This window comes from Simochromis diagramma, unplaced genomic scaffold (genome assembly GCF_900408965.1).
Source record: "Simochromis diagramma unplaced genomic scaffold, fSimDia1.1 OVJJ01000165.1, whole genome shotgun sequence".
NCBI classification, from domain to species: Eukaryota; Metazoa; Chordata; class Actinopteri; order Cichliformes; family Cichlidae; genus Simochromis; species Simochromis diagramma.
The window spans coordinates 256,166-281,586 of record NW_024387467.1 but is presented as its reverse complement, the minus strand read 5'-3'; the positions used below and the strand labels follow the sequence as shown (position 1 = coordinate 281,586).

At 38.8% G+C, this 25,421-nt stretch overlaps 1 protein-coding gene and 1 long non-coding RNA gene across 2 annotated transcripts; both read right to left on the bottom strand.

Annotated features, from left to right (window-relative positions):
* Positions 1-19,939: 19,939 nt before the first annotated feature.
* Positions 19,940-21,682, bottom strand: LOC120723386. The gene is made up of 4 exons (XM_040014809.1): positions 21,523-21,682; positions 21,072-21,143; positions 20,551-20,717; positions 19,940-20,446 (listed from the first exon to the last, which is right to left on the bottom strand). Exons 1-4 carry the CDS (start codon positions 21,581-21,583, stop codon positions 20,144-20,146), a joined length of 603 nt encoding a protein of 200 aa, XP_039870743.1. The 5' UTR covers positions 21,584-21,682; the 3' UTR covers positions 19,940-20,143.
* Positions 21,683-22,256: 574 nt separating this feature from the next.
* On the bottom strand, positions 22,257-24,669 carry LOC120723390. The gene is made up of 3 exons (XR_005693734.1): positions 24,206-24,669; positions 22,769-23,087; positions 22,257-22,657 (listed from the first exon to the last, which is right to left on the bottom strand). It is a non-coding gene; the product is annotated as an uncharacterized LOC120723390 (long non-coding RNA).
* Between the last annotated feature and the right edge of the window lie 752 nt (positions 24,670-25,421).

Here is a 25,421-nt window from a genome sequence, read left to right as displayed (position 1 = left end):
TGTGTAATATATGTATGTTCGGAAGGGTAAGCTGGCGCTGGCAAAAGGTCGGCACCCTTAAACCAATTTCCTTCGGGGTCAACCTTTGGTATCAGTAAGGTTTTATTAAATTGAATTGATATGCAGACAGATTCCCAGCCGGTCACAGCACATGGCAGCCCCTCTGTGAGCCTGGTAGTGGTAGAGGTTTCTTCCTGTTAAAAGGAAGGTTTTCGTTGCGATTGTCACCTTAGAATTTACTCACAAGGGCCATAGTCATTTTTTTTCTGTTTTCTTGATATTATTGTAAGGGTCGTTACCTTTCCAAGCAGCTTGAAGAAACTGTTGGTGGAATTTGGCACTATATGGCACTAAGCAAAACTGAATTGAGTTCACATCTGACAATAAATAATCAATCACCAACCAATTAGATATATATTTCTGACTAATCTTGACCTCTTAACTGTTTGTGTGTGTGTGTGTGTGTGTGTGTGTGTGTGTGTGTGTGTGTGTGTGTGTGTGTGTGTGTGTGTGTGACAGACAGAGAGAGAGAGAGAGAGAGAGAGAGGGAGAGAGCCACTTGCTTTGGATTTAAGAACCAAACACTCAAACAAACCAAAGAGAATGTCAGACGCAGAAGGAGATTGTATTATTTGTGGCAACCGATGATGTCTTGGTCTCCACTTGTAGGCTGCGTCTTGAAGGCATGTCTGTGGATGAGGAGATGACAGGAAACACAGAGCGTCAGCAGCAGCCATCTAAGCTTCACAGGGCACACACGGCACCACACAGACAAATCACTTTCCTGAGGCCCAGCCCAAAGCCAGCCGCCCGCTGCCTCCTCATCTCCTCCTCCTCCTGGGACCTTTAGGGAGCACTCAGCACCCGCAGGTAAACCATGCACTGTCACAAAATCTCCCGGCATCACAGGCCCTCTCCTGACACTGAAACCTCTCCTCATTTCTGTTATTTTTCCCTTATCTGTGACCCGCTCAGTGTGTGTGTGCATGTTTGTGTGTGTCTGTGTGTGACAGAGAGAGAGAGAGTGAGAGAGAGAGAGAGAGAGAGAGCCACTTGCTGTGCATTTAAAAATCAGAGACTCAAACACACCACAGAGAGTGACAGACGCACAATGCAATTCTCTCGTGGCTTTTGCCCCCATTTTATTTGTTTTTTTTTTATTTGAAATATATATTTTTGAAGTATTTTACACATCTCCTCCTTTCCTTATACCTTTTTATGGATTTCTCTTTTTTTGAACACTTTGGTTGGAAGGTAACTTCTTCATGGAACACACATGCTGTAGTACAGCACTTTTTTCACCTGAAATGAAATATAACTTAAATCACACTTCTGTCAAGTGGCATCGAACCTATAACATAACGTGTAGCATGATCTGGTTGGAATGTAACTTATAAGTGAAGTCACATCTGGAATCAGAACACAATGAACGTTTACTTATAAATTTCTGAACAAAATTTCCCTCCTCTTCTGGACGTATGCCTGGTATGATCGAGCAGCCATAGCAGCGGCCTTACATTGTTGGACATAACTGCGGTACCCGTCAAGAACTGGGACTGCAGAGTCCGGGTTGACAAACCCTGTCTCCTCTGGAGTCCAATCCCTCCTCACGTTGGCTGGCATGTACACAGCTCTTGTGACCACAGACTCTGGTACTTCGTCCTCTAGCAATAGAGGAGCTTTCAGTTCCTCCATATCCAGCTGGACTGTTGGAGGCATTTTCTGGTCTGGAAGGAATGGACGGTGCAACATCCTGTAGGGGATGTCATAGTGGAGCTTGTAAAATGTAAATCCAGATGTTCTTTCGCATAGAGAAGTTGACAGGATCTTGTATTTCTGCAGCTCGGATTGGCTGATATTCTTCTCGATGAGCAGGTCCTTTATATTCTCAAATGACACATAATCACCATTCATCAACATTCCGATTGAACTGGCCAGAATCAAGATGTTCTTCTGGGTCTGTACAGGGACAGTTCCTGGGATCCTTTTCAAAACGTCAGCCAACCACGGCATGCCATGTTCCTGGTATCTTTCCAACTTGCGGCCATAACACATCGAACGGCGCTCCATTTCCATTGCAATGTCTCCAACCATGGCTGACGCCCGTGCTTCCATTGAAGGCTCATGGTGATCATTGTGTACTTCAATGAAGTGCTGAAAGTTCCATGAGGCCTTGGTCGTGCCTCTGACATCACGATATTTGATTTCGGGGAACCACCTAAGCTTCAGCTGCAGGAAACCAGCCATCAGGCATTCGTACACATCTTTCCCTGCCTCTTGAATGAGGATCCTGGCCCTGGAGAATGTAAAGGGAGTTGGAAATGTGTCCTTGGTTGCAAGGTTGCCTACTAATGTTGACAGGTTAACGTGTCCCTTGAGAATGTCAGGGCACTTATCTCCCTGGAGCGCAGAGATGGGGATCTCTTCGTTTCTCCCGAAAAGATCCTGGAGGAGAAGGACTACAAGTGAAGGGCCAACTACAGAAGGCTCAGCCTCCATGTTACATGTAAGAGAGAACAGCCTGTGGATTCGATGGGTCTGGAGAGCATCCTTTGTCCAGTGTAACACAGGTGGAGGTGTGTCCTCACTTGTTGCCACTGTGGCAGAGCCAAGCGCCATGAACCCCCTGATATGAGTGGCACTGAACTCATGACGTGAGCTAGTGCCCATTGCTGAGGAGTAGACATTGTCCACATTGGACAAAGGGTGGCCATAAAAAGCTTCTTCCAGCGCGAGCTCGAGCTGAAAGGCTCTCCACGATGGGATGAACCCACCTTTTCCCGAGTGCTCGTTTCCCAGAGTCCAGAGCTCGTCGGCCATGTAGGTGAGACATGTACAGAGTATCTCCTGGATACTACAGTCTCCCTCGTCCCATTTGAAGGGTATCACCATTGGGAGTTCGTTTAAAAACCATTTCAAATGACGAAGGGAGAAGAAATGAACAGCGGGAATAGGTTCGATCAGGCATGAGAGGTCCGCGGCGTCCAGCGCTTGCACCATCTCGATGCGTAAGGGATACTTGCACATGGCCTTGTTTGCAAGGTTCCGCATGTGTACGTAGTAGTCCTGCGCACGGGATTCGAGGGCCTTGGTATAGTTGGGGTGGCTGAGCCCACCGATGACTATCAAGCCACTTACTGGGTGACGGAACGTTGCCAGAGCGTCGGTGTGGGGACTGTCCACGTAAAACTGCCAATGGTTCGCAAACGGCAGGTCGGCAATAGACCCCAGAACTGGACTGACGTCCACCTCATGTTCATCCAATTCAGTCTGCATGTTTGCGCACTCGTGCATTGACATGGCAGTATAGACAGTTGTTCTTGGACCGACCAACTTCTCTAACCCTGCTCTGGACCAAAACAATAGGGTGTGGGGGTCCTCTGTTGACAATGTGCACGCAACATGTAAAGACAAGCGAACAATGTTGTCAAAGTCAGTGATGTTGGACAGAATCAGCGGTTCCTGGGATCTGTGGCCAAACTTGTAGACATAGAAATGTAAATCCAACGTCTCATGTTCAGGTAGCAAATCCTTGGATTGATCGAGAGTGCGCAGCAGGAATTCCTGGTCCTGTGGTAAGACTTTCATGTAACCTTTGTTTTGGAGGATAATCTTTTGGAGCGAGGGTCTACAAAGCTGTTCTGGTGGAAGCGCTCTCAGACTCTCAATGAAGTTCATCAACATCGCATTGATGAGTTCTATGGTGTTGAAGGACAGATATCCAAATGTGGAAAATACCTTTTCCATCCCATAAGGGGATTTCGGGATTGCTGTGACATGGAGTTTGAATCCGTCATTGAGCTCAGCTAGATCAATACCTCGCAGCCTGTGGAGCACTTCTAACCCTTCGCTGGAATACTTTGTACGATCAATGTGTTTTTTAATGATGTGCCAGGAATTTCGCAGCTGGGGGTTTCTGTATAGTGAAAGCCTCAACTTGGAGAATTGAATCTTCAACTTTTCCAAGAAGTTCAGTTCGATGACTATCCCGTTGATATTGAACTGAGCAGCTAGTTGTTCAACGGGACTGTCAACAGTAGTTGCTTGGAGGGGAATGAGGATGTCAGGGTCGGTGAGGAAGTTCAGCACACTTGGGGAGCACGTGAATGCTTTGGACAAAGCACGCATATTTTCCCTGCCAACATCATCCATGGCTCGTGGAATCTGGTAAGTAAAAAGAAGAAAAATGGGGTAAGTACACACAAGACCTGCTTCTGCGGTCCCAGAAGAGCCTTTTCAGGGGTTGTCTAATTCAGAATGGGAGGTCAATTTCCTACATTTTCTCTGAATTAATGATTGTAATTAAGACATTAAGGGGTGAAAAACATTTATTGATTTTTCAATTCCATCAAGGCGCTTGGCATCATTATTTTAAAATACATGTACACATGAATCCTCTGCAGATGCAGACAATGCTGAACCATTTAAAATGACTTCATTTGACTTAGGGCTTTCATAACACTTCCGTGTATTTATATTGAACTTAAATAAGGTGATTCCGATTTTTTAAATCAGTATTTTTGCTGACAGTTGTTAATTTTTTTTTAAAAATTGTCTCTTTTGTAAAAAAAATAAGAATAAGTTTTCATAAAGAAATATACGTGTAAATATGTAGTTACACTAATGTGTAAATGAATGTTTACTCACTGTTGAGCGTAACTCCCTTCACTTCCAAAGGACAAATCTACCATCTGTCTGCAAAATAATCGTCTTGATGCATTCTCAATCATCCAGGAAAGTAAATTTCCAAAAGTTGATTCTGTTCATCTGGACGTAGCGTTTTGTATGAGAAACGTTTCGTCACTCATCCAGGTGACTTCTTCAGTCTCAGCTGACTGTAGGTTTCCCCAATCTTATAAACAGAACATTTGCATAATGATTGAAACCAGCCCACTGAAGGAACAATGGGCTTGGAGGTCAGTTCCCATTGTTCCTTCAGTGGGCTGGTTTCAGTCATTATGCAAATGTACTGTTTATAAGATTGGGGAAACCTGCAGTCAGCTGAGACTGAAGAAGTCACTCGGATGAGTGACGAAACGTTTCTCCCACAAAACGCTATGTCAAGATTAACAGAATCAACTTTTGGAGGTCTACAAAATAATGTTTGACTTGTAAAAAAAATTGCAGACAGTATGTTCAAAACAAATTCATTATGTGTCTAATCTTAAATTCTTAAAGGTTAAGATTTATACCTCTAAATTCATGATATAATTACAAAATAACTAAAATGATTACTTTGAATGGGGAATTATGTTGTTTAAACTTTTAGTGATATGTATTTATTTGTTGGAATAGTTGTTACTTTGGATACAAGACTTGGAAGAATTGGGGAATAATATTTAAGGATTGGAAGAATTAGAGATTTGAATGGATGAATAATTGATTTAAATTTCACTTATTGTGAAACAGATTTCTAAAAATGGATTCAGTTTGACTAATCATTACAGAGCCCTTCAGCAAAGAAGAGCTGTTGAAAAAAGATGTTAGTGTGGCTGAATGGCTATTAAAATAAATTCAATAAGTGCTCACAGAGAATTACATAGGTCTTAACGTGTGGTGCTACAAGGTATAAAGGTATGAACAAGTATTGCATTTTGTTACTCACTTCTTCCTTGACTGTAGACTTTAATTATGAAAGACCCCCCCACCACACACAAAAGAATAACCTCATGCGGGAACCTAAACATTAGTGATTTATATACAATGCTTGGAATTATAGCATTTGAATTCAACACAAGGGATTAGGGATTTGGATGTTCCAGTTGGAAGGAATTAGTTAATTTTATCTAAACTTACCTTTATGTAATTCCACCGTCTTCAACTTAATGAACACTAACAGCTCTGCATATAATCTATGGGGATCTTAGCATTCAGATCTTTCAACCAATCGTGCTCTCTGCTTTGGTCATGTGATTTCTTACCAATAATGTATATCTGATGAATGAACATAGTTTCCACATCTTCCTCTAGGAATTTTGATAGTGTGAAGTATCACTCATTTGGATTTATAACTTGATGAAGAATGTTTTTTCAGCATACATTAGTATATATAAATATCCATAACATAAACATGAGAAAAATGTTCATTTGGAATTACACCCTTTAATATATCAAATAAATCAGTGAATAACTGTAATTGGTCGTTTAGTGTGGGTAAGACTACACATGCTTTATGTAAAGCATTATTTTTGCCTGCTTTATTTATTCTTAGCCACAGCACTGGCCATAATTTTCCTAAATCACTCTCGACATAGTCAGGTCACTCTTGGTCCTAGATTGTTGATTACCTGACAGGACAACCACAATAAATGCATCTTCAACACAAGGTGTCTGACAAGATGATCAGCAAAACAGTGGCATCACAAGAGACGGTCCTCTCCCCTTTCTCTTCACCCTCTACATCACAAACTTCAGCCACTGCAAGACCTGCCATCATCATTTTCTGATGACTCTGCGGTGGTTGGATGCATCACTGAGGGTGATGAGTGCCAGGCTGTGGCGGACCCCTTTGTCATGTAGTCTGAGCAAAATCTTCTGCAGTTTAAAGTGAAAAAGACCAAATAATTGATTTTGTACTTTAGGAAGACCAGGAAACCCGTGACCCCTGTTTTAATCAAAGGGGTCAATGCAGACATAGTGGAGCACTGTAAATATAAGTACACACTGAAAATAAACTGGACTGGGTAAAAAACACTACTGCACTCGAGAGTGCCCAGGTAATTTTCTGAGGTGGTTGACGATTTTCTATGAGTTTGTTGTGGCCAGTGCCATCCTCTTTGCTGTTGCATGCTGGGGCAGCAGGTTGCAGTTTGCAGATGCCAACTGGCTCAATAAAGTGGTCCACAAAGCCGATAATGTTGTGGGACAGTCTGAAACAAGGACAATGCTCTCAGTTTTGACAGCCGTATTAAAGATTTATATCAGTCTGTACTAGAGATGTCACGATACCACTTTTTTTATGTCCGATACCGATACCGATATCATAAATTTGGATATCTGCCGATACCGATATGAATCCGATATAGGGTTTTTTAATCAACAAAACTGTTTTTTTAAATATCTTGCTGCATTTTGTATAAGTTCATACTCAAGTTTAAAACAAAAACTACACTAAAGCTATTCTGTTATACCTGTATGCAAAAAAAAAAAAAATCATAGTTCAGCAACACTGATCAATCTAATAAACTTAAACCTACACCATCCTCCCTATTCTGGTATTTTAAAGAGTACTCAGCGTAAATATTAACCAACCTAACTAACAGGGTTCCAACTCCCAGCAACAACAAAAATAAATAAATAAAAAATGGGGAACCACCCCTCATGCTCCACCTCATGATGCTTAATCGACGTAATCAACCTTAATTTGATGCAGTGTGGGAAAAAAATGCACAGAAATCAATTCTTTTTCAAGAAATATTAAATAGATTCAACATCTTTCTTCAACAAAATGGCAGACTGCACAGATGATACCTTCCCAAAGGAAAAAGTACTATAGCTTACTAGGGTATATTAGACTTAATAGTTACTATATACAGTAATTGACTTCTATTCATTTTACATCAAATTAAAACTTTGGGTGTCAGATAATTATTTATTAAAAGCTAGACATTTTAAATGAGAATAAGAAAGAAAAGTATGTCTTTGTGCCCCCTTTTCCCTGTTAATGCCCTATCGGCCCCCCTGGCTAAACTTTGCTAGATCCGCCCCTGCACAGTTACCAGCGTCAGCTACGTAGAAAAAGATCCTCGAGTAGAAAGTAATATTAAATAAATTCTAACAACAGCTTATCAAGCTTAAACGTGCTGCTGTTGTTTATCCGCTGGTTTCCTCTTTCTGGTGCAAAGTGGGCCAAAAACAAACAAGAGAGACAGACTCGCGACAGAAAAGCCAATCAGCTGATCACTAAGCAGTTTCATGATTGAAGTAGCAGCAAGAAGAGGCAGTCGCTTGTTAAGCTTAACGCAGGAATGCTTTACAAACATTCAGAGATGGACTTACACACTTGCTTTACTTCTCTCGGGGATAACTTTGTCGGAGATGAAATGCCGGGTTGCTAGCGAAGCTCCAAATGCTATCCAGACCACCGACAGGTCCCGCATGCCACAGCCGCTCTATCACGTGATGCATACTGCTCCGACGTGCTAACGTTCTGAGGCGAGTTACGGCGTGTTGCAAGTTTTGTGAGGTGCTTTCGTGATATTTAATGGATCGGATTACATTTTTTATTTTTCTCCGATATCCGATCCAGTAATTTAGGTCAGTATCGGACCGATACCAATACGTAATATCGGATCGGTCCATCTCTAGTCTGTACATGCTCAAGAGAGCGTTTCTTCCAATTCTTTAACTGTCACTCGCTTTTGCAACTTTGTATTTTTGTGTTACTCGCAGCAACAACTCCACCTCAGTCTGTCTGTGAAGGTTCTCAGTCATCCAGGTCATCGTAGTCAAAGGAGCTTGCAAAGAAAAGCGTCTGGACTTCTTTAAGTTACTTGAAGACGTTTCACCTCTCATCCGAGAAGCTTCTTCAGTTCTTAGGTCAAATGGTGGAGAGTCCCAGATATAAACCCAGTGGGAGTAACCCCCCACAGAGGGACAAAATGACCCCCTGATGATCCTCTAATCGCCTGAGCCAAGGTGTGAAACTGGGTGTGGGTCCCAATCAGCCAGAGTTTCTTGTGAGTTCATTGTGAAACCTGGCCCCACCTTATCATGCGAATTCCTGAGATGTGGGTGGGCGTTAAGGCATCTGGGAAGGGATCTCAAAACTGGATTATAGATGGCAGAGAGTTTTTTAACACACTGGGACATACCTGACATTCTCAAAGTCGGATTACGAAGGAACAAAAGACCCTACGTTTCCAAAGATAACCTGCATACAGAGGAAATATACATTAGTATCTTGGAAGGATTAGTAATTGTTATTCAAGATCTATAAATTAAAGTGGAAATATTGGAAGAATTATTGGTTTGTATTCTAAAAGTGGAAGTTTTAGAGACTTTGATTTAAAAAAAACCAAACAAACAAAAAAAAAACCCAGAAGAATTAGTCATTTGGATAGGACCAAAATCACACTTCTCAGGACTTCTGCTCACATCAATGTTGATTAGCAAATCAAAAAATCATTTTCTAAACTGTAACTTGAAATCAAGGTTGATTTTTTTGGAAATTTATATGTAAATGATCTCATAAACCTAATTAATGGCATTTACATATCATCCTTTAGGTATGTTTTTAGTGTACTGCAATTTTTAATCTGGAATTACACTTTGTCAAAGAAATCAATGAAATATATTTATAAAGTGTTGTTTTAATACATAGTTTGAAATTGGATTTTTAATCTAAAATCCTACAAGTAATGCGCAGGGCTATCAGTAGAAAAAGAACATCAGAACAATGTTGGAAGCATTAGTGATTTATATTCTTTAACTGGAAGAACTAGAGATTAAAATCATAAAATATGAGAGTATTAGTGATTTTGATTGAACTTACCTTGAAGCAACTCTTTTCCAGTCTTCTGTATTCTTACCACACTCTGACATCACTGCCCCTCCCACCCGAACTCATGACTACACAGACCTTTCAGCCAATCACATTATTAATTCTGCCTATATTAGCAGGTACTAGTACTTGGAATTGAAGATGATTTACTTGGAGTCTTTTCTGTAATTATAATAAATGACATTCAGTGAATCTGTTTTGTGAATCTTATTCAATGGTCTGTGTTTGTATAGCGCTTTACTTAGTCCCTGGGGTGCACTGACAGAGGTGAAGCTGCCAGACCCTGGTGCCACCAGGCCCTCTGACCACCAGTAGTCTTGCCCCAGGACACAATGACTGAGACAGTCTGAGCCGGGGCTCGAACCGGCAACCTTCCGATTACAAGATGAGCTGCCAATTCTTGAGCCATGATCGCTGCACTATAACTTTAATCTGGAATTACACCGTTTCAAAGAAATGAATAAACTTGAATAAACTACCATGACTGTGGACTTTTCCCATCCTCCATCAGTGTGAGAAAGAAAACACAGGATTTTGCAGTTGAACAACAAGAACTTTATTGAACTTTATCTGAACATTGTTGTATATGAACATATGTGTGCAGGTGCATGTGTGGCAGGATGAATGTTATCCCTCGGTCCAACCCACTTTCAGCCTGGCCCATTAGGGGGCGCTGGTATAAATAGTGGCCATTTGAGTGTCTCTGCATCGCTTGCCTGTGATCTCCTTTTTGGTCACCTGACTTCCCCTCGGTGTGGTAGAGATCATTTGCGGGTTACTCTTCTGAAGCCTCCATCGCTGTTGGTCGTAGCTATAGAAGCCTCCTCTGAGCTATTCTGCTTACGTTCTATGACACGGCTTACTTGGTACGTAATCAACTTTTGTTACGCTCTCTGCCTTCTATTGTTCTTTTATAGTAATTATTTATTATGTTTCGCAGGAAGTGCTGCTGTTTTGCCTTGCTGTGCTTTTATCGTCTGTTCCCGTTGTGAGATTTCTTTCCCTGCTGCTGTCAGCTTTTACAGTGGACGTCGGCGTGGACAACGGCCATATGCATGCCGGTTATCGGAGTCAGCTGGCGTGCATATTGATTGACTGTTAACTTGTCGTTGTGTGACGGCAAGTTGGAGCAGTACGGCGATTCCGTTTGCTCCAGATTTTAGAGTTTTATCCAGATTGTATGTTGTTTTATTGCTTTTGATTTGTAGTTTGGATTTTTGTTACACCACTGGTGGGAGGCCCTTTTTCTAGCTGTAGATCACCAGTGTGGTCTTGCAGTTGGGTTATCCCCCGGTGCTACACATTAGTTTGTTGTAATATATTAAAATTTTCTTTGTTTCTTTTATTCAGATGCGAGTGCATACGTGGAGGAGACTAGGGTGCCTTGGTGGTGGGATCCCTTGAGTGTACACACCTGCCTTGTTTAGTTTATTAGTGTGAGTGTGTGTGATAGTGTGCTGCACTTGTGTTTTGGGTGTGTTTTCTTTCTTTAGTTTGCGTGTGGCATCCCTGCCCTTCCACTGGTAAGCCTCAGCTCTGAATACCTTTTTAAAGCATATTTGTACTTGAATATTTATGATTGTGCTTTTATATGGTGTTTTAAATAATTATTAATAAATTGTCAATTTGTTTATTATTGAACCTCGTCTCTGGATTGAGTATAGCGAACCTAAGTGCCTTTTTGGTGATTTACTGTTATTTCCAGTATTCTCTGGGTGAAATTCCCAGGGTGGCGTTGTCGTTCTTTAAAACTGAAGAGTATTTACCTTATATCCCAACCTCGTCTCGCCACACATGCATGCTTGTGTGTGTGTGTGTAGCTATGTTTGTGTGTCTTTATTGGCAGTCATTTTCCTTTCCCATCAGCAACACCGTCTGCCTGCAAAGACAAATGAAGAGAGGAGATTCTTAGTATTTGTTGCAGTAACTCATTTCATCTGATATTTCATTTCTTGTTGGCTGTGTTACTCTGTTAACTTACATTCACTGGCACACCATCATTGCTGGACTGAGGCTCTTTAATTATTTCAGAAATCTCCAGCTTCCTAGTTTCATCTTTTTCCACCAGTGGTGGTTTGTTGCTTTTCACAGGGTCCTCGGGAATTGGAGTACTCGCTCTTCTATCCATTTTCTTCTTCTTGTGAGGAGCCCACTTGACTAAGGACTTGCAATACTGTGTTGAAAGAGAAATTATTATAAAACATTCAGCTTTGATATTAATGAGTTTTTTGGGTTCATTGAGAACATGGTTGTTGTTCAATAATAAAATTATTCCTCAAAAATACAACTTGCCTAATAATTCTGCACTCCCTGTAGTCTGACAGCTGAATATTAGTAGAAATACATTACATTGCATTTTTTACTTAGTCTTGGGAACAAAAATGAGAATCACATTTGAATTCACCTGTAGTTTTCTTTTCTTGTGTACAGTTTGAACCACCATCTTGATGTTACACAAACTGAACTTTGCCATCCTGCAATAACCTAGTGTGAGAATGAAGACACTCCATTTTGACATTTTTAACTTTAACAAACTTTATTAAACTTCATTTTAATGTGCATTTATTTGATTAGATGTATTTGTTGAAATGGAGCAGGAGCAAGACTAACAAATAGAATAATATGGCTAAAGCAACTGTTGCAAATAGTATCCACCAGGTGAATGGATCCATTAATCGCTCAGATGTCCACCTACAAAGTTTATGGGAATAAGAAGATGTACATGTTACTGATTTTATTGTATCATTGTGGAAAATATCTCTATAAAACAAAGAAAAACTTTTTACCTGCAAAGTTGTCCTGTAGGATTCTCATCTTGCAGGCTCCGACCAATGCTTGCTTCGTTGTCAGCATTTTGAATCAGCATTTCCACTGCATGATACACAAACATTTGTAGACCTAACACACTGGCACATACCTGACATTCTTTAAGTAGGAATAAGAACAAAATAAACCAATTTCCAAAGATAAGATGCATACAGATGGAATTATCATTATTATCTTGGAAGGATTAGTAATTTCTATTCTATAAGTGGAAGATCTATCACTCAGAGTAAAAAATTGGAAGAATTATTGATTTGAATTATAAAATTGTAAGATGTAGGGATTAGGATTTTTTTTTAAAGCCAGAAGAATTAGTAATTTAGAGTTAAGGAATGGTGATTAGACTTCCCATTTACCAAATCACACTTCTCAGGACTTCTACTCACATCACTGTCGATTAGCAAATCAAATAATCCATTACTAAACTAACTTGAAATCAAGGATGATTTTTGTGTAATTAATGCGACAAACCTAATTAATGGCATTTGCATATCATCCTTGTAAGTGTACTGCAACTTTGATCTGGAATTACACCTTCTCAAATAAATTAATGAACTATTTAAATAGAGTGTTGTTTTAATCTACAGTTAAGAAATTGGATTTTTAATCTAAAATCCTTCAAGTAATGCGCAGGGCTATCAGTAGAAAAAGAACATCAGAACAATGTTGGAAGCATTAGTGATTTATATTCTTTAACTGGGAGGACAAGAGATTAATATCATAAAAATGAAAGCATTAGTGATTTTGATTGAACTTACCTTGAAGCAAATCTCTTCCAGTCTGCTGTATTCTTACCACACTCTGACATCACTGCCCCTCCCACCCAAACTCATGACTATAAAGACCTTTCAGCCAATCACATTATTAATTCTGCCTATATTAGCAGGTACTAGTACTTGGAATTGAAGATGATTCGCTTGCAGTCTTTTCTGTAATTATAATAAATAACATTCAGTGAATCTGTTTTGTGAATCTTATTAGTGTACTGTAACTTTAATCTGGAATTACACCTTTTCAAACAAATTATTAAACTTGTTTTTTTAAGTGTTGTTTTAATCTACAGTTAAAATGGGACTTTTAATCTATAGTGCTTCAAGTAGTAAGTAGGTATATAACAGTATTATATAAGAAGGATTACATTACAATGCTGCTTCTTACATTCAGCTGCAAATCTTTGCATTATATTCTTTTTGAATACCATGACTGTGGACTTTTCCCATCCTCCATCAGTGTGAGAAAGAAAACACAGGATTTTGCAGTTGAACAACAAGAACTTTATTGAACTTTATCTGAACATTGTTGTATATGAACATATGTGTGCAGGTGCATGCATGCTTGTGTGTGTGTAGCTATGTTTGTGTGTCTTTATTGGCAGTCATTTTCCTTTCCCATCAGCAACACCGTCTGCCTGCAAAGACAAATGAAGAGAGGAGATTCTTAGTATTTGTTGCAGTAACTCATTTCATCTGATATTTCATTTCTTGTTGGCTGTGTTACTCTGTTAACTTACATTCACTGGCACACCATCATTGCTGGACTGAGGCTCTTTAACAGCTTCAGAAATCTCCAGCTTCCTAGTTTCATCTTTTTCCACCAGTGGTGGTTTGTTGCTTTTCACAGGGTCCTCGGGAATTGGAGTACTCGCTCTTCTATCCATTTTCTTCTTCTTGTGAGGAGCCCACTTGACTAAGGACTTGCAATACTGTGTTGAAAGAGAAATTATTCTTTAAAAATACATAAAATATAAACAAAAACATTAAATACAGTTCAGATGTTTGGTGCACATAGCATGGCATGTTTCCAAAGACACACTGCATACAGAGGACATCAGCACAATGTTGGAAGCATTAGTGATGTATATTACATAACTGGAATGTCCAGGGACAGGGATGAAAATTATGGAAGTTTAGCTATTTGTATTGTATCATTGGAAGGACTAAGGATTAGGATCATAACAAAAGGAAAGAATTAGTGGTTAGGATTGCACTTACCTTGAAAAAAAATCTTTGCCAGTCTACTGTACTCTCACCACAGTCTGACGTTATTGCTCCTCCCCCAAAAGTTCATGATGAGTCAGATCCTTCAGCCAATCACACGATCTAATTTACCAACATAGTTGATGGTACCAGTACTTGGAATGGAAGACGACTTGTTTGGAATCTTTTCTATAATTAAATTAAATTAAATTAAATTAAATTAAATTAATATATTAACAGCTTTTAGGAATTTGGTTAGTGCAACAATTAACTCTTTTGAATTCACACCTAGTTAAAATGATCTTTGAATCTCGAAATGCTTGCTGGTAGATACTCCAATAAAATAGCTTCAAACAGACGTGTTTATGAACTCATTGGCAGCAGTACACAATTACATCTAAGTTAGAAAATAAGAATTTTAGGAATGTAACACAATTTAATATAATTTGTAGATTACAACCTATAGTCTGACTAATTTCTTATCTGACTTTTGGACATATAAAGTTATTTTGCAATGCAGGAAAGCATGACAGGAAAAGAATGGATGCTGTGATGTCAGATATAAATCAAAGGGATAGACATCTCTATCTGATCAGTGTGATGTGGAGATTAGGACAAGCTATGTGGAATGAACCACATTAACAGTGATCGAAAAAAAGGAAATGTGAAATCAATAAATTGATCCCACACGTTTTCCGTTATCATTATCCAGTGGATCTAAGTGTCTTTTTGACTTGCTCACTTGCTTTTGAGTGAATTTTGTCTCTGTGGATACTTGGGTTTCCCCCAACAGTACAGAAAAGTTTCGTGTTAGGCTTATTGGTGATTCCGAACCAGCCATGGATAGAAAATGGTTTAAATGAAAAAAAATAATAAAATGCTGTCCAAATGTATGGTTAATTGAATTCAAAATCCTGCTCCTCACATACAAGGTCTTAAATAATCAGGCCCCATCTTATCTTAATGACCTTGTAGTACCATATCACCCTATTAGAGCACTTCGCTCTCGCTCTGCAGGCCTACTTGTTGTTCCTAGAGTATTTAAAAGTAGAATGGGAGGCAGAGCCTTCAGTTTTCAGGCCCCTCTTCTGTGGAACCAGCTTCCAGTTTGGATTCAGGAGACAGACACTATCTTTACTTTTAAGATTAGGCTTCAAACTTTCCTTTTTGCTAAAGCATATAGTTAGGACTGGACCAGGTGACCCTGAATCCTCCCTTAGTTATGCTGCAATAGACATAGGCTGCTGGGGGATTCCCATGATGCATTGAGTTTTTCCTTTCCAGTCACCTTTCTCACTCACTATGTGTTAATAGACCTCTCTGCATTGAATCATATCTGTTATTAACCTCTGTCTCTCTTCCACAGCATGTCTTTATCCTGTCTTCCTTCTCTCACCCCAACCGATCACAGCAGATGGCCCCGCCCCTCCCTGAGCCTGGTTCTGCCGGAGGTTTCTTCCTGTTAAAAGGGAGTTTTTCCTTCCCACTGTTGCCAAAGTGCTTGCTCATAGGGGGTCATATGATTGTTGGGTTTTTCTCCGTATCTATGAAGCGAATTGAGACGACTTTTGTTGTGATTTGGCGCTATATAAATACAACTGAATTGAATTGAATTGAATTAAAATCTGATGTGGTCGTGGCTTGCAGTACCACTGCAGGTGAGATGGACGCACCTCTTTGATCTGCATCTACGATCTAGCCTCACAACCTTAAAAGCTGTACCGGGTCCTGTATCAAGGGATGTTGCGGAGATGTGGAATAAACCATGATGAAAAGCTTCAAAATGTCACTGGGCCTGCAGTGGTTTGTTACAGTGGTGCCAAAACCCAGGATAGTGGGCACTGCAGACCCACAAGCGGGCTAGCAAGGGGCCTAGCACTGTCTCTCCCCCAAAGTTTGCTGTTATACTCAAAACAATCTTTAGCCAATCAGAGAACTGAATTCTGCTGTGTTCTATTGGGTACTGGACCTTGGAAAGTAGAAATACCCATTAGAAATTTTATGTGTAACTAATACAACTTAATTAACAGGATTTGCGCAGCTACCATTAGAAATATTTTTATTTGAAATTATACCTCGTAAAAGAAATCAATAAACTTTGACTCTGTAGTATTGATTAGAGTGCTGTACGAATGGTCACATAAACAACGGCTTTTTATCCGAGTTGCTATTATTAGTTGTTGTAGTATTTTATATTAATGATCAGAATCAGATACATTGTTAATCCAAAAAAAAATGCAAATTGCTCTGCTTATTCACACAACCTATTGTCAGAATTTAAAATTAATAATCAAGAAAGTTAACCAATTGACCCCTGTGAGCATTAAGATTAGTACTAATATACAAACTGCTTCCAATTTTCCAGTAGGTCTAATGTCCGTCACTGGTCATCAGGTCTCTAAATTCCCATTGTTCTTCTTCAGGATGTTATCCATATGGCAGAGCCATGAGCTTCTCCAAGATCTTATCCATATTGCGTTTAAAAAAAACACAGTCTGAGTACTCACAGCCCTGCCCATCGTCTATCTTGTCGGCCAGCCTTGTGGGATTTTGAACAGCTGTAGCCGCTTCTTGTTCTTCTATAGCCCAGGTCCGAGCCAGCTCCAATCAGCCAGAACTCTGTTATCATGGTTCTGAATTGGTAGATGTCGTTCAATGTCCTCCATCAAGAGTGTCACCAGACACCCAATGCAATAGACCATCGAGTATCCAGCAGCAAATGTCTCTGCAGAACAATCGGCTCTCCCAAGCCCAGGAGTTGTCAGTTTCGTTAAGGGAGCAGTTGATCAAATCCATAATTCTTCTTTAGGTTTATAGAGAACAAGTCTGGGAGACTCTCTTAGGGTTAGAGAATGAGCAAGACCATACAAAAGACATGAGAAGCCAAGCAGGTACAATAAGGGAGAGGGAGAAAGAGAAAGTGCAACTGCCAAGCGTTTCACAGTATGTAAATTACGCTGAATGTTTTGGACATGAATTGAGCTGCTTTTTGGGAATGACCTCGAAGGGGACTGGAGGCAGCTCCCCAGCATGGTAGATTCAAATGTACTAATGAGACATGAAGAATTGAAAGAATTGAAAAAAGCAAACAGGAAGGTGGGGCACGAAAACAAGAACGAACAGCTTGTACAAGTGGGGGGTCATATAGATAAGACCCAGAAGGGGTATGTTTGGAGGCATGGTCCTGCTCCTGAATTTCAGACAATGCATCTTGAATAAGTGGAAGATCTAAAGATTAGGGTGGAAAAATTGGAAGAATTGTTGATTGTATGGGAATATTGGAAGCGCTAGTGATTGGGATGAAAAGAAGAAGAAGAATCAATAGTAATTAGGATCAATACAATGCTGACTGGACGCACCACTTAACAAATTGTTCTTCTCCAGACTTCAGCTGACATCACTCTGACATCACTATCTACCACCAGTAAATCAGATGATCGATTTATGCTGTCTGTTATAAGACAATTTTAATTGAGGATGATTTGTGAGGAATTGCATGTGTCATTAAAGTAACTGTCTAATTCAATCTACTAATTTGCATATTATCCTTTAGGAACCACATTAGTGTGAAATGTGACTCATTTGGAAATCCACATTGTGAAAGAAAAAACATAATTTGTACATAATCTGCTGACATCACCATTAACATCACTGACTTTTACCAAATCAGATGACTGATTCTGCTATGTATTATAGGATATTGTTACTTGGAATCAGATATAATTTGTGAGGACTTCATCCTTTAGCAACCCTGCCTGAATAATATGAGTTATTTGGAATTACAGCTTAGAAATGAAATCCATGACTAACGATTGTTGAACAAAGACACATGATTTTCAAATATAACTGAAAGATTTTTATTACTGCATTTGGCATTTGTTTTCAACAACTTATATATATCAGCATTGTTCGTTTTTAACAAGTTTTATTTTAAAAGTAAGAAATAAAAACAATAACTTACCTTAACAAAAAAGAAGACTCTCACATGCAAAAGTGAGTAAAATCTAGAAAAAAAGCCCTCAGAGCAACTGTGTAAAATCAGTAACCAAAACCTCACATGATAACAAAGTTTTCAAAATGTAGAAAGACAAACTGTCAGAAGATCAGAGTAAAATCAACAACAACCAAAAATGTTTTTCTTATCTTTTCCTCTGACTCTTTGTATGGCTTTTTGTCTTTTGCTGGTATCTTTAGGTGCCTCTTTAGTCTTGTGACTTCTGAGCATCTTTGGACTTAACAGCTGTTTTGCAGTCAGGCTCTTTGGTCTTTTTCTTTCTCGCTTGTTGCCCTTTTGCCTTGTTTCTCTGCTTTCATCACACTTCGCCAAAGAGCTTTTCTTCATTAGAGAACTTTTCCTCTTTTTTGGGTGTGCCACTGGAGACTCATAGCTAGTCCCAGGGCCATCTTCTTTTACTCTAACTGTGTCTTTGTTTTCAGTTGTTCCTTCTTCTCTCAAATCATTTTTTTCCATTAGCTGTGGTCTCCATCTGTGGTCTCTGTTCCTTTATCCCCGTGTCCTCTGTGCGGAGTGCTTTGTCTTTATCTGTAGTTATTGTGTGTTGCCCATTTTTATCTTCAGCTATGTCAATTGTGCTCAATCCTTTCTCTTTTTCTATAATCTCTGTCTGTGTTCTCATTCCTTCCTCTGTTGTTCCTTCTGATCTCAAATTGCATTTTTCCTCGGTTGTTGTCTTTTTCTGTGGTCCATGTTTATCTCTGCCTATGTCCTCTGTGCTCATTCCTTTTATTTTTTCTGTAGTTTTTCTCACTACTCCACTGGAAACTTCTTGGTCTATGTCTGTTGTTTTCAACAAGGGACCATTTTCATCTTCAGCTTTGTCTTCTTCGTTATCTGTAGTCGCTGTTTCCATACTGTTTTCATTTTCACTCAAACTTTCTGGCCTCAAGGCTTCATTGTCTTCATCTATTGTCTCTGTCTGTGTTTGGTTCACACCCTCAGTTGTTTCGTTTGGTCTAACAACTTTTTGAATTTGTGTTTGGATTGCAATTCTTTCTAAGATAATTTTAGGATATTCCCAACATTTGAACTTGTTTTTAAGAAACTGAGTATGACTATAGAAATGTCCTGTGTCCTTTGTGGCTTTTCCCTTTTCTTTAGCATTATCTTTACCTTTGGTGGATCCCAATGTACCTGCTGCTGTAAGGTCAATGTGTTCACAGTTATCATCATAATCTTCACTTTCACTACTCTCTGTAGTCACTTTTGCTCTTCCCCTGCCACTCTGTTTATGTCGGTGTTTTCCAGATGTGTTTCCTGCTGTCAGATCAATGACTTTCCTGACTTCATTGTTACTTCCATCTTTGCTGCTGTCTGTGTCAATGGTGTTTGCGTGCTGTTTGGTCTTCTTTTTCACAATTTCTCCTCTTGTGGCATTTTGACTAGACTTTCTTTTCTTTGGTCCAGCATATCTTCTCTGCAACACATCTTCATTGTCTTCTGAGGTTGTAGATTCCTCAGAGTCTCTGGTTCTATTGTTCGCAGCAAGTGCCTTTGCAGCATTGTTGCGGCACTTGAAGGCTTCGTCAAAGTTTAAATCTGCCTCATAAGGTCTCTCTGCAGTTGCATCAGAATGGCACATCATCCGGTGGACTTATACCTTGCTTTGGGTTCCCAAGGATCTCCCACTCTACAAATGTAAACATTAAATAATGTTATTAATTGCACTAACATTTGACATTTTCAAGGAGATTTGCAGAGCTAAGGACAGAACCACAAAAAGAAGTACAACAGAAGACAATATAAAGAAAAAGAAATGTCCTTTCAACATTATAACACTGGGAGTAAAACCAGGAAGGGTGACTGTCTTATATCATCCCTCTATCAGGATAGGAAGGTAAAACACTGAATCACCATAAAGTGGAAACTACTCACAAAAGTGCTGATGCTGCTCCTAATCATAGAGAAGGTTGGTTTTCCTGGGATACCAAACTTCCTCCATGCATCTTGGAACGATGTCAGCATCTTAGCATAAGGCCCTCCATTGCTGTTGGTAAAAATCAGTTGTGATGATACACCAGGGTATCTGTGGCGGTGGTACACAAAGCGGTGAAACCATATGTATTCGTCTTTCGTTAGGGGAACAAGTGCATGGCCAAATGTTTCCTTGGTCTTGTGCTCTTTTACCTGTAAAAGAATCAGCAACTAAATTACATTGCACACAGTCATTGATGTCGCTGGTAAGAAAATATCTTTAATCAGGGAGAGAAATAATTGCTTAATGATTTTACTCTGATTATCCGCCGGCCATCACCATCCGCTTCAGCAGTGCCAACTTCCTCAACTGTCATATTTGATATGACGCCTCTTCTGTGCCCAGTTGTGCAGATGACAAATCCAGCCAGAAGACCATAGAACCAGTCTAGGTTCTCAGTTGTGGGATTTTTCTCAAGCTCGACTATTGAGTAACATAGAGGTTGCACAGTAAGACACAAGGGATAGGGAAGCATATCCCTTATATTGCTATATACCCCCCCTAATATAATCCTATATAAACATCACAAATGCTACTGTTTGTATATGTATTACATATCTGAAGAAAAATCAAAAGTCCAACAAGTGATTATAAATGAGCAGTCTGTTATAATTGAAAGCAAAAAGTTCTGTCATATATTTCTGCAAATCTGAGATTCTGAACTATATATACATACAGATTACAGCTGGTAAGTAAATATTATATAATTTCTCATTAACAGAGATATTATTGGGGTTATTAGAGTTGTCCTTATGGAGAAATGAACTACACACTTACCAAGTGCTTCAGGGATGTGTGTGGTGGCCTTCTTGAGAAAATCAGTGATGTGGACAGGATCTACAAGCATTTCTAAAAGACACAGAATGTTTTTATGTTCGTGCAGCTCCAGTCATGCTCATTCATGCTGCACGCAATGATGTAAATATAAAACAGGTTGTATTTCAGACCTAATACAGATTTTTATGATATATTGAATTGAAATTGCTAATTCAAGCAACCAATGATTTATAAAGAAACATCCTGAAAAACAACAGGGGTGCACAAACTTTTGCATACCACTGTACATATACAATGCACAAAAGACCTACTTATATACAATTATACCTTACATTACAACATTTTGAGTCCTTGTTCCTCACTACATCACAGTCATGATATCATGACATCTATAAATGATTTATTTATTGCACATGCTAGGTAACAACTAAGTAGTAAAGTTGGATCTTACGTGATTTTTTGATCCGGATGGCTTGCCTGTGGGTTTGTAACTCCCTTTTGGTCTTCTTCATTTCCGACTGAAGAGCAAATAAAGTCCCCTTTAAAGCCTTACGGGAGGCTCTGACCTCTGGCAGTTGTGCATCAATCAGAAATTTCAAGAACGCCCTCACATTTCCAATCCAGATCCTTTTGGTTGTTACAGCATATTTATTCAGATAAGTTGTCCATCTAAAAAAGGCCCACAAATAAACACAAATCAGTAATCACTTTAGTATTATTGAGATTACTGGACTAATATATCACAGAAATTTGTAAAAATGTACTCAGTCAGTCTTTCTCTGTTGTCCATAAATGCAAACGTCATTGCAGGGAGTTGATTGTGAGACATGAAATATGCCCAGGTACGGACATATTGGACCCGTTGTTTGGCGTTTTCGACGTCCTTTTTACTTGTTCCACAAATGTGTTGAAACCAAGCATTCAGGACTTTCTCTGTTTAAAATAAAGTGTAGTAACAACATAGCAATTAGGAGTGTCATGACAAACTGATGAAGTACAGAAAACATACTTCTAATTCAAGTGGTTGACAATGATATTTGAAAGATATTGCTAATTAGTAGTATCTGTTTAATTAGCGGGATGTGAGTTCCAAAATAGAACAACCAGTTCTAAAAATTCACATTACACTACACAAGAAACAATATTATTGCCAAAGAATTCATACCAAATTTAGGAAGCCGGGCTGTTGGGTCACTTTTACTTCTTTCAAATTTCTGGCGCTTTGGGGGGCTGAGAGGTTTGAAGCCAAGTTTATCCTTAGTGGATTTCAGACTTTTCAGATTCCTTTTCAGGAGTTGAAGTAACAAATCCAGTTCTTTGCACTTTTTGCAATTCTGATGTTGGACTTGAGCATCATCTGACTGATTGACAGGGGAATGGACTGAGCTGTCTTCTCTAATCTCTGCAGATTCTTCACGGGTATCACTGCTATCACTTTGCTCCTCTTGATCACTGCTTTCAGTCAGCTGCTCTATGTCCAGTGAGGTCACCATTGGAGGCTGTGGATTTGAACGTCTGAGAGCTTTGAGGGCTTTCAGATTAGCCAATCGTTTCGCTGTCCTCATTACTTTCTTCTGATCTGATTTCTGAAAGGGTATAAACAATAGAACAGCAATGTTTGAGAAAGTTAGTGAAACATGTCACATAAGAATGCATTCTAATTTAAAAACAAAATGTAAGCTATACAAAACACTAACCTCAATCTCACAGTGGACATTTTCCAAGTGCTTGTCCAGTCTTATACGGTTTTTAGCTTTACATACTGGACAGTCCAGCCTGCCCCTGTAACTGCATATCACATCCAGTTTGACAAATGTAACTACAACTACCACTTTAAATTGTTGCAATGTTTTGTCATATACTGTATGACAGTGACTTACACTGTAGAGCAGTAATTTAGCAGTAAATGTAATTCTTCTTTGTTTACAACATGGTGGTATTTTTTTAAATGCTGCCCAACTGCAACATATGGAATCAAGCATATTGGGCATTCTGTCATCTGACGTGGCATTTTTCCTGTAGAGAAGAATACACATCAGAACAGGTGAATTATTTGTTGAATTATTTATAATTTTTTGTCCGCAAATCTTCAAATTGAGGTGTACACTTTTCAGTACTTGACCAAATATTAAAGGAATTAAAAGAAAACCTTGACATAATAAAAAGTCTACCACTTTTAATAGGGGGATTAAAATAATTTGAAAGTCTTTAGTAAGTGTTTTTAAAGTTTTGATCAGGTATTATGTTTCTAAAATTAGTATTTCCGCTAAAACAGTATTTCTGCAAAATCATAGTATTTCTGCTATATTATAGGAATTGTACGCAATTATGGTATTTGTGCCAAAGCATACTGTTTGTGCCCAAACAGAGTATTTCTGCTATATTCTAGTATTTGTGCCAAATCTTAGTTTTTCTGCTATTCTATAGTATTTCTGCCAAATCATAGTATTTGTGTCAAAGCATAGTAATGTAACATAGCAGAAATACTATGAAGTAGCAGAAATAGTATGAGATGTAATCACATCATGATATGTGTACTAGTATGTATGTATGTATACTTATAAATTCATGATATAATTACAAAATAATTAAAAAAAAATAGTTTTACTGGGGAAATATGTTGTTTAAAATTTTAGTGTTATGTATTTAATTCTTGGAACAGTTATTGCTTTGGATACAAGACTGTGAAGAATTAGGGAATCATATTTAAGGACTGGAAGAATTGGAGATTTGGATGGATGAATAATTGATTTAAATTTGACTTATTTTGAAACAAATTTCCAAAAATGGATTCAGTTGGATTAATCACTGGAGAGCCCTTCAGCAAGACGAACTGTTGAAAAAAGATGTTAGTGTTGTTAAAGAATTTGAAGAGTTGATGTCTCTATGCGCTGATTTCTGTATGTGTACTTATTTATTGTAGGGCGTTTGTTCCTTTTTAATTTGACAAAAATAATCTGCCTGGCAGGCAGCCAAAGCCTAAAAAACATTTTTCAATCAAAATGATATGCAGATAGTACGATTAAAATAAATTCAATAAATGCTCACAGACAATTACATAGATCTTAATGTGTGGTGCTACAAGGTATAAAAGTATGAACAAACATAAAATAAAAAAACATTTTGTTACCGACTTCTTTCTTGACTGTGACAATATTTTACTGTTCACTGAGGAATTATGAAAGGAAACCTAGAAAAACGAAAATACAAATAATGGAAAACATGGAATTGTTTTTTAAACATTAGTTATTTACATTTAATAGTTGAAATTATAGTATAGTATATACTATATAAAGTATAAAATTATAGTATAGTATAGTAAATGTTACAAAAGACATTAGGAATTGGGATCTTACAGTTGGAAGGAGTTAGTGAATTTTATCGCAACTTACCTCTATGTAATTCCACAGACTTCAACTGACAGCACTAACAGCTCTGCACATAACCTATGGGGAGCTTAGCCTTCAGACTGTCAAACCTATCATGCCATCTGCTTTTATCATGTGATTTCTTACCAATAGCGTATATCTGAACTTGGAATGGAGGATGATTCGTTTGGAATTTTAAATGTAATTAATGTAATTGACATGATGTTGTAGAGACCCACCCTTTGGCACATCCCAGCACACCCACTCACTTCACCAGATGCACCTTGTTTAGTTCTCTCACCTTTGATTGGGTGTGGTGCTTGTCCTCGATTGCACTCACCTGTCACACATTATATGTCACACATTATATAACGACTGCATTCACTTTTGGCTCACTCTTTCTTCACTTCCACACGGGGCGGCAGCTGAGGTGAGGTTCTATTTGGGTTTTATTTTTATGTATTGTTTAAGGGAATGAGTAACTTAAATCTGTTTCCCTGTTTTCTTTCAGCTGTGGCAGTCCATGTGTGTCTTTGTTTCCTTCCTTCTTTGCCTTATTTATTTGAGAATAAAAGGAGAACCCTGAGAATAATTCTGAATTAGATGGCTGCTTTTTCTTATTCTAACCGGATGAGCCCATGATGCTGATTGCTTCAGCCCTGAACCTTCCTTCAAAACACATGACAAACATCATTTGCATATCCTTCTTTGGGAATGTTCTTAGTGCGAAGTATCCCACATTTGGATTAATAAGTTATATGATAAAACAAGGTTCAACTTCAAACCTAGAACTTCTTTTTACCATTTATCGCTTTTGTAAATTGGCAAAGAATAAATAAATAAAATTCCTCTTCCACCCGTAAGGGCGATCTATCCTTTGCATATATATGTGTGCATATATATGTGTGCAAAAAAAAAAAAACACCCAGCACGCCCCTGCGGGCGGTTTATCCTTCAAGCTCGGGTCCTCTACCAGAGGCCT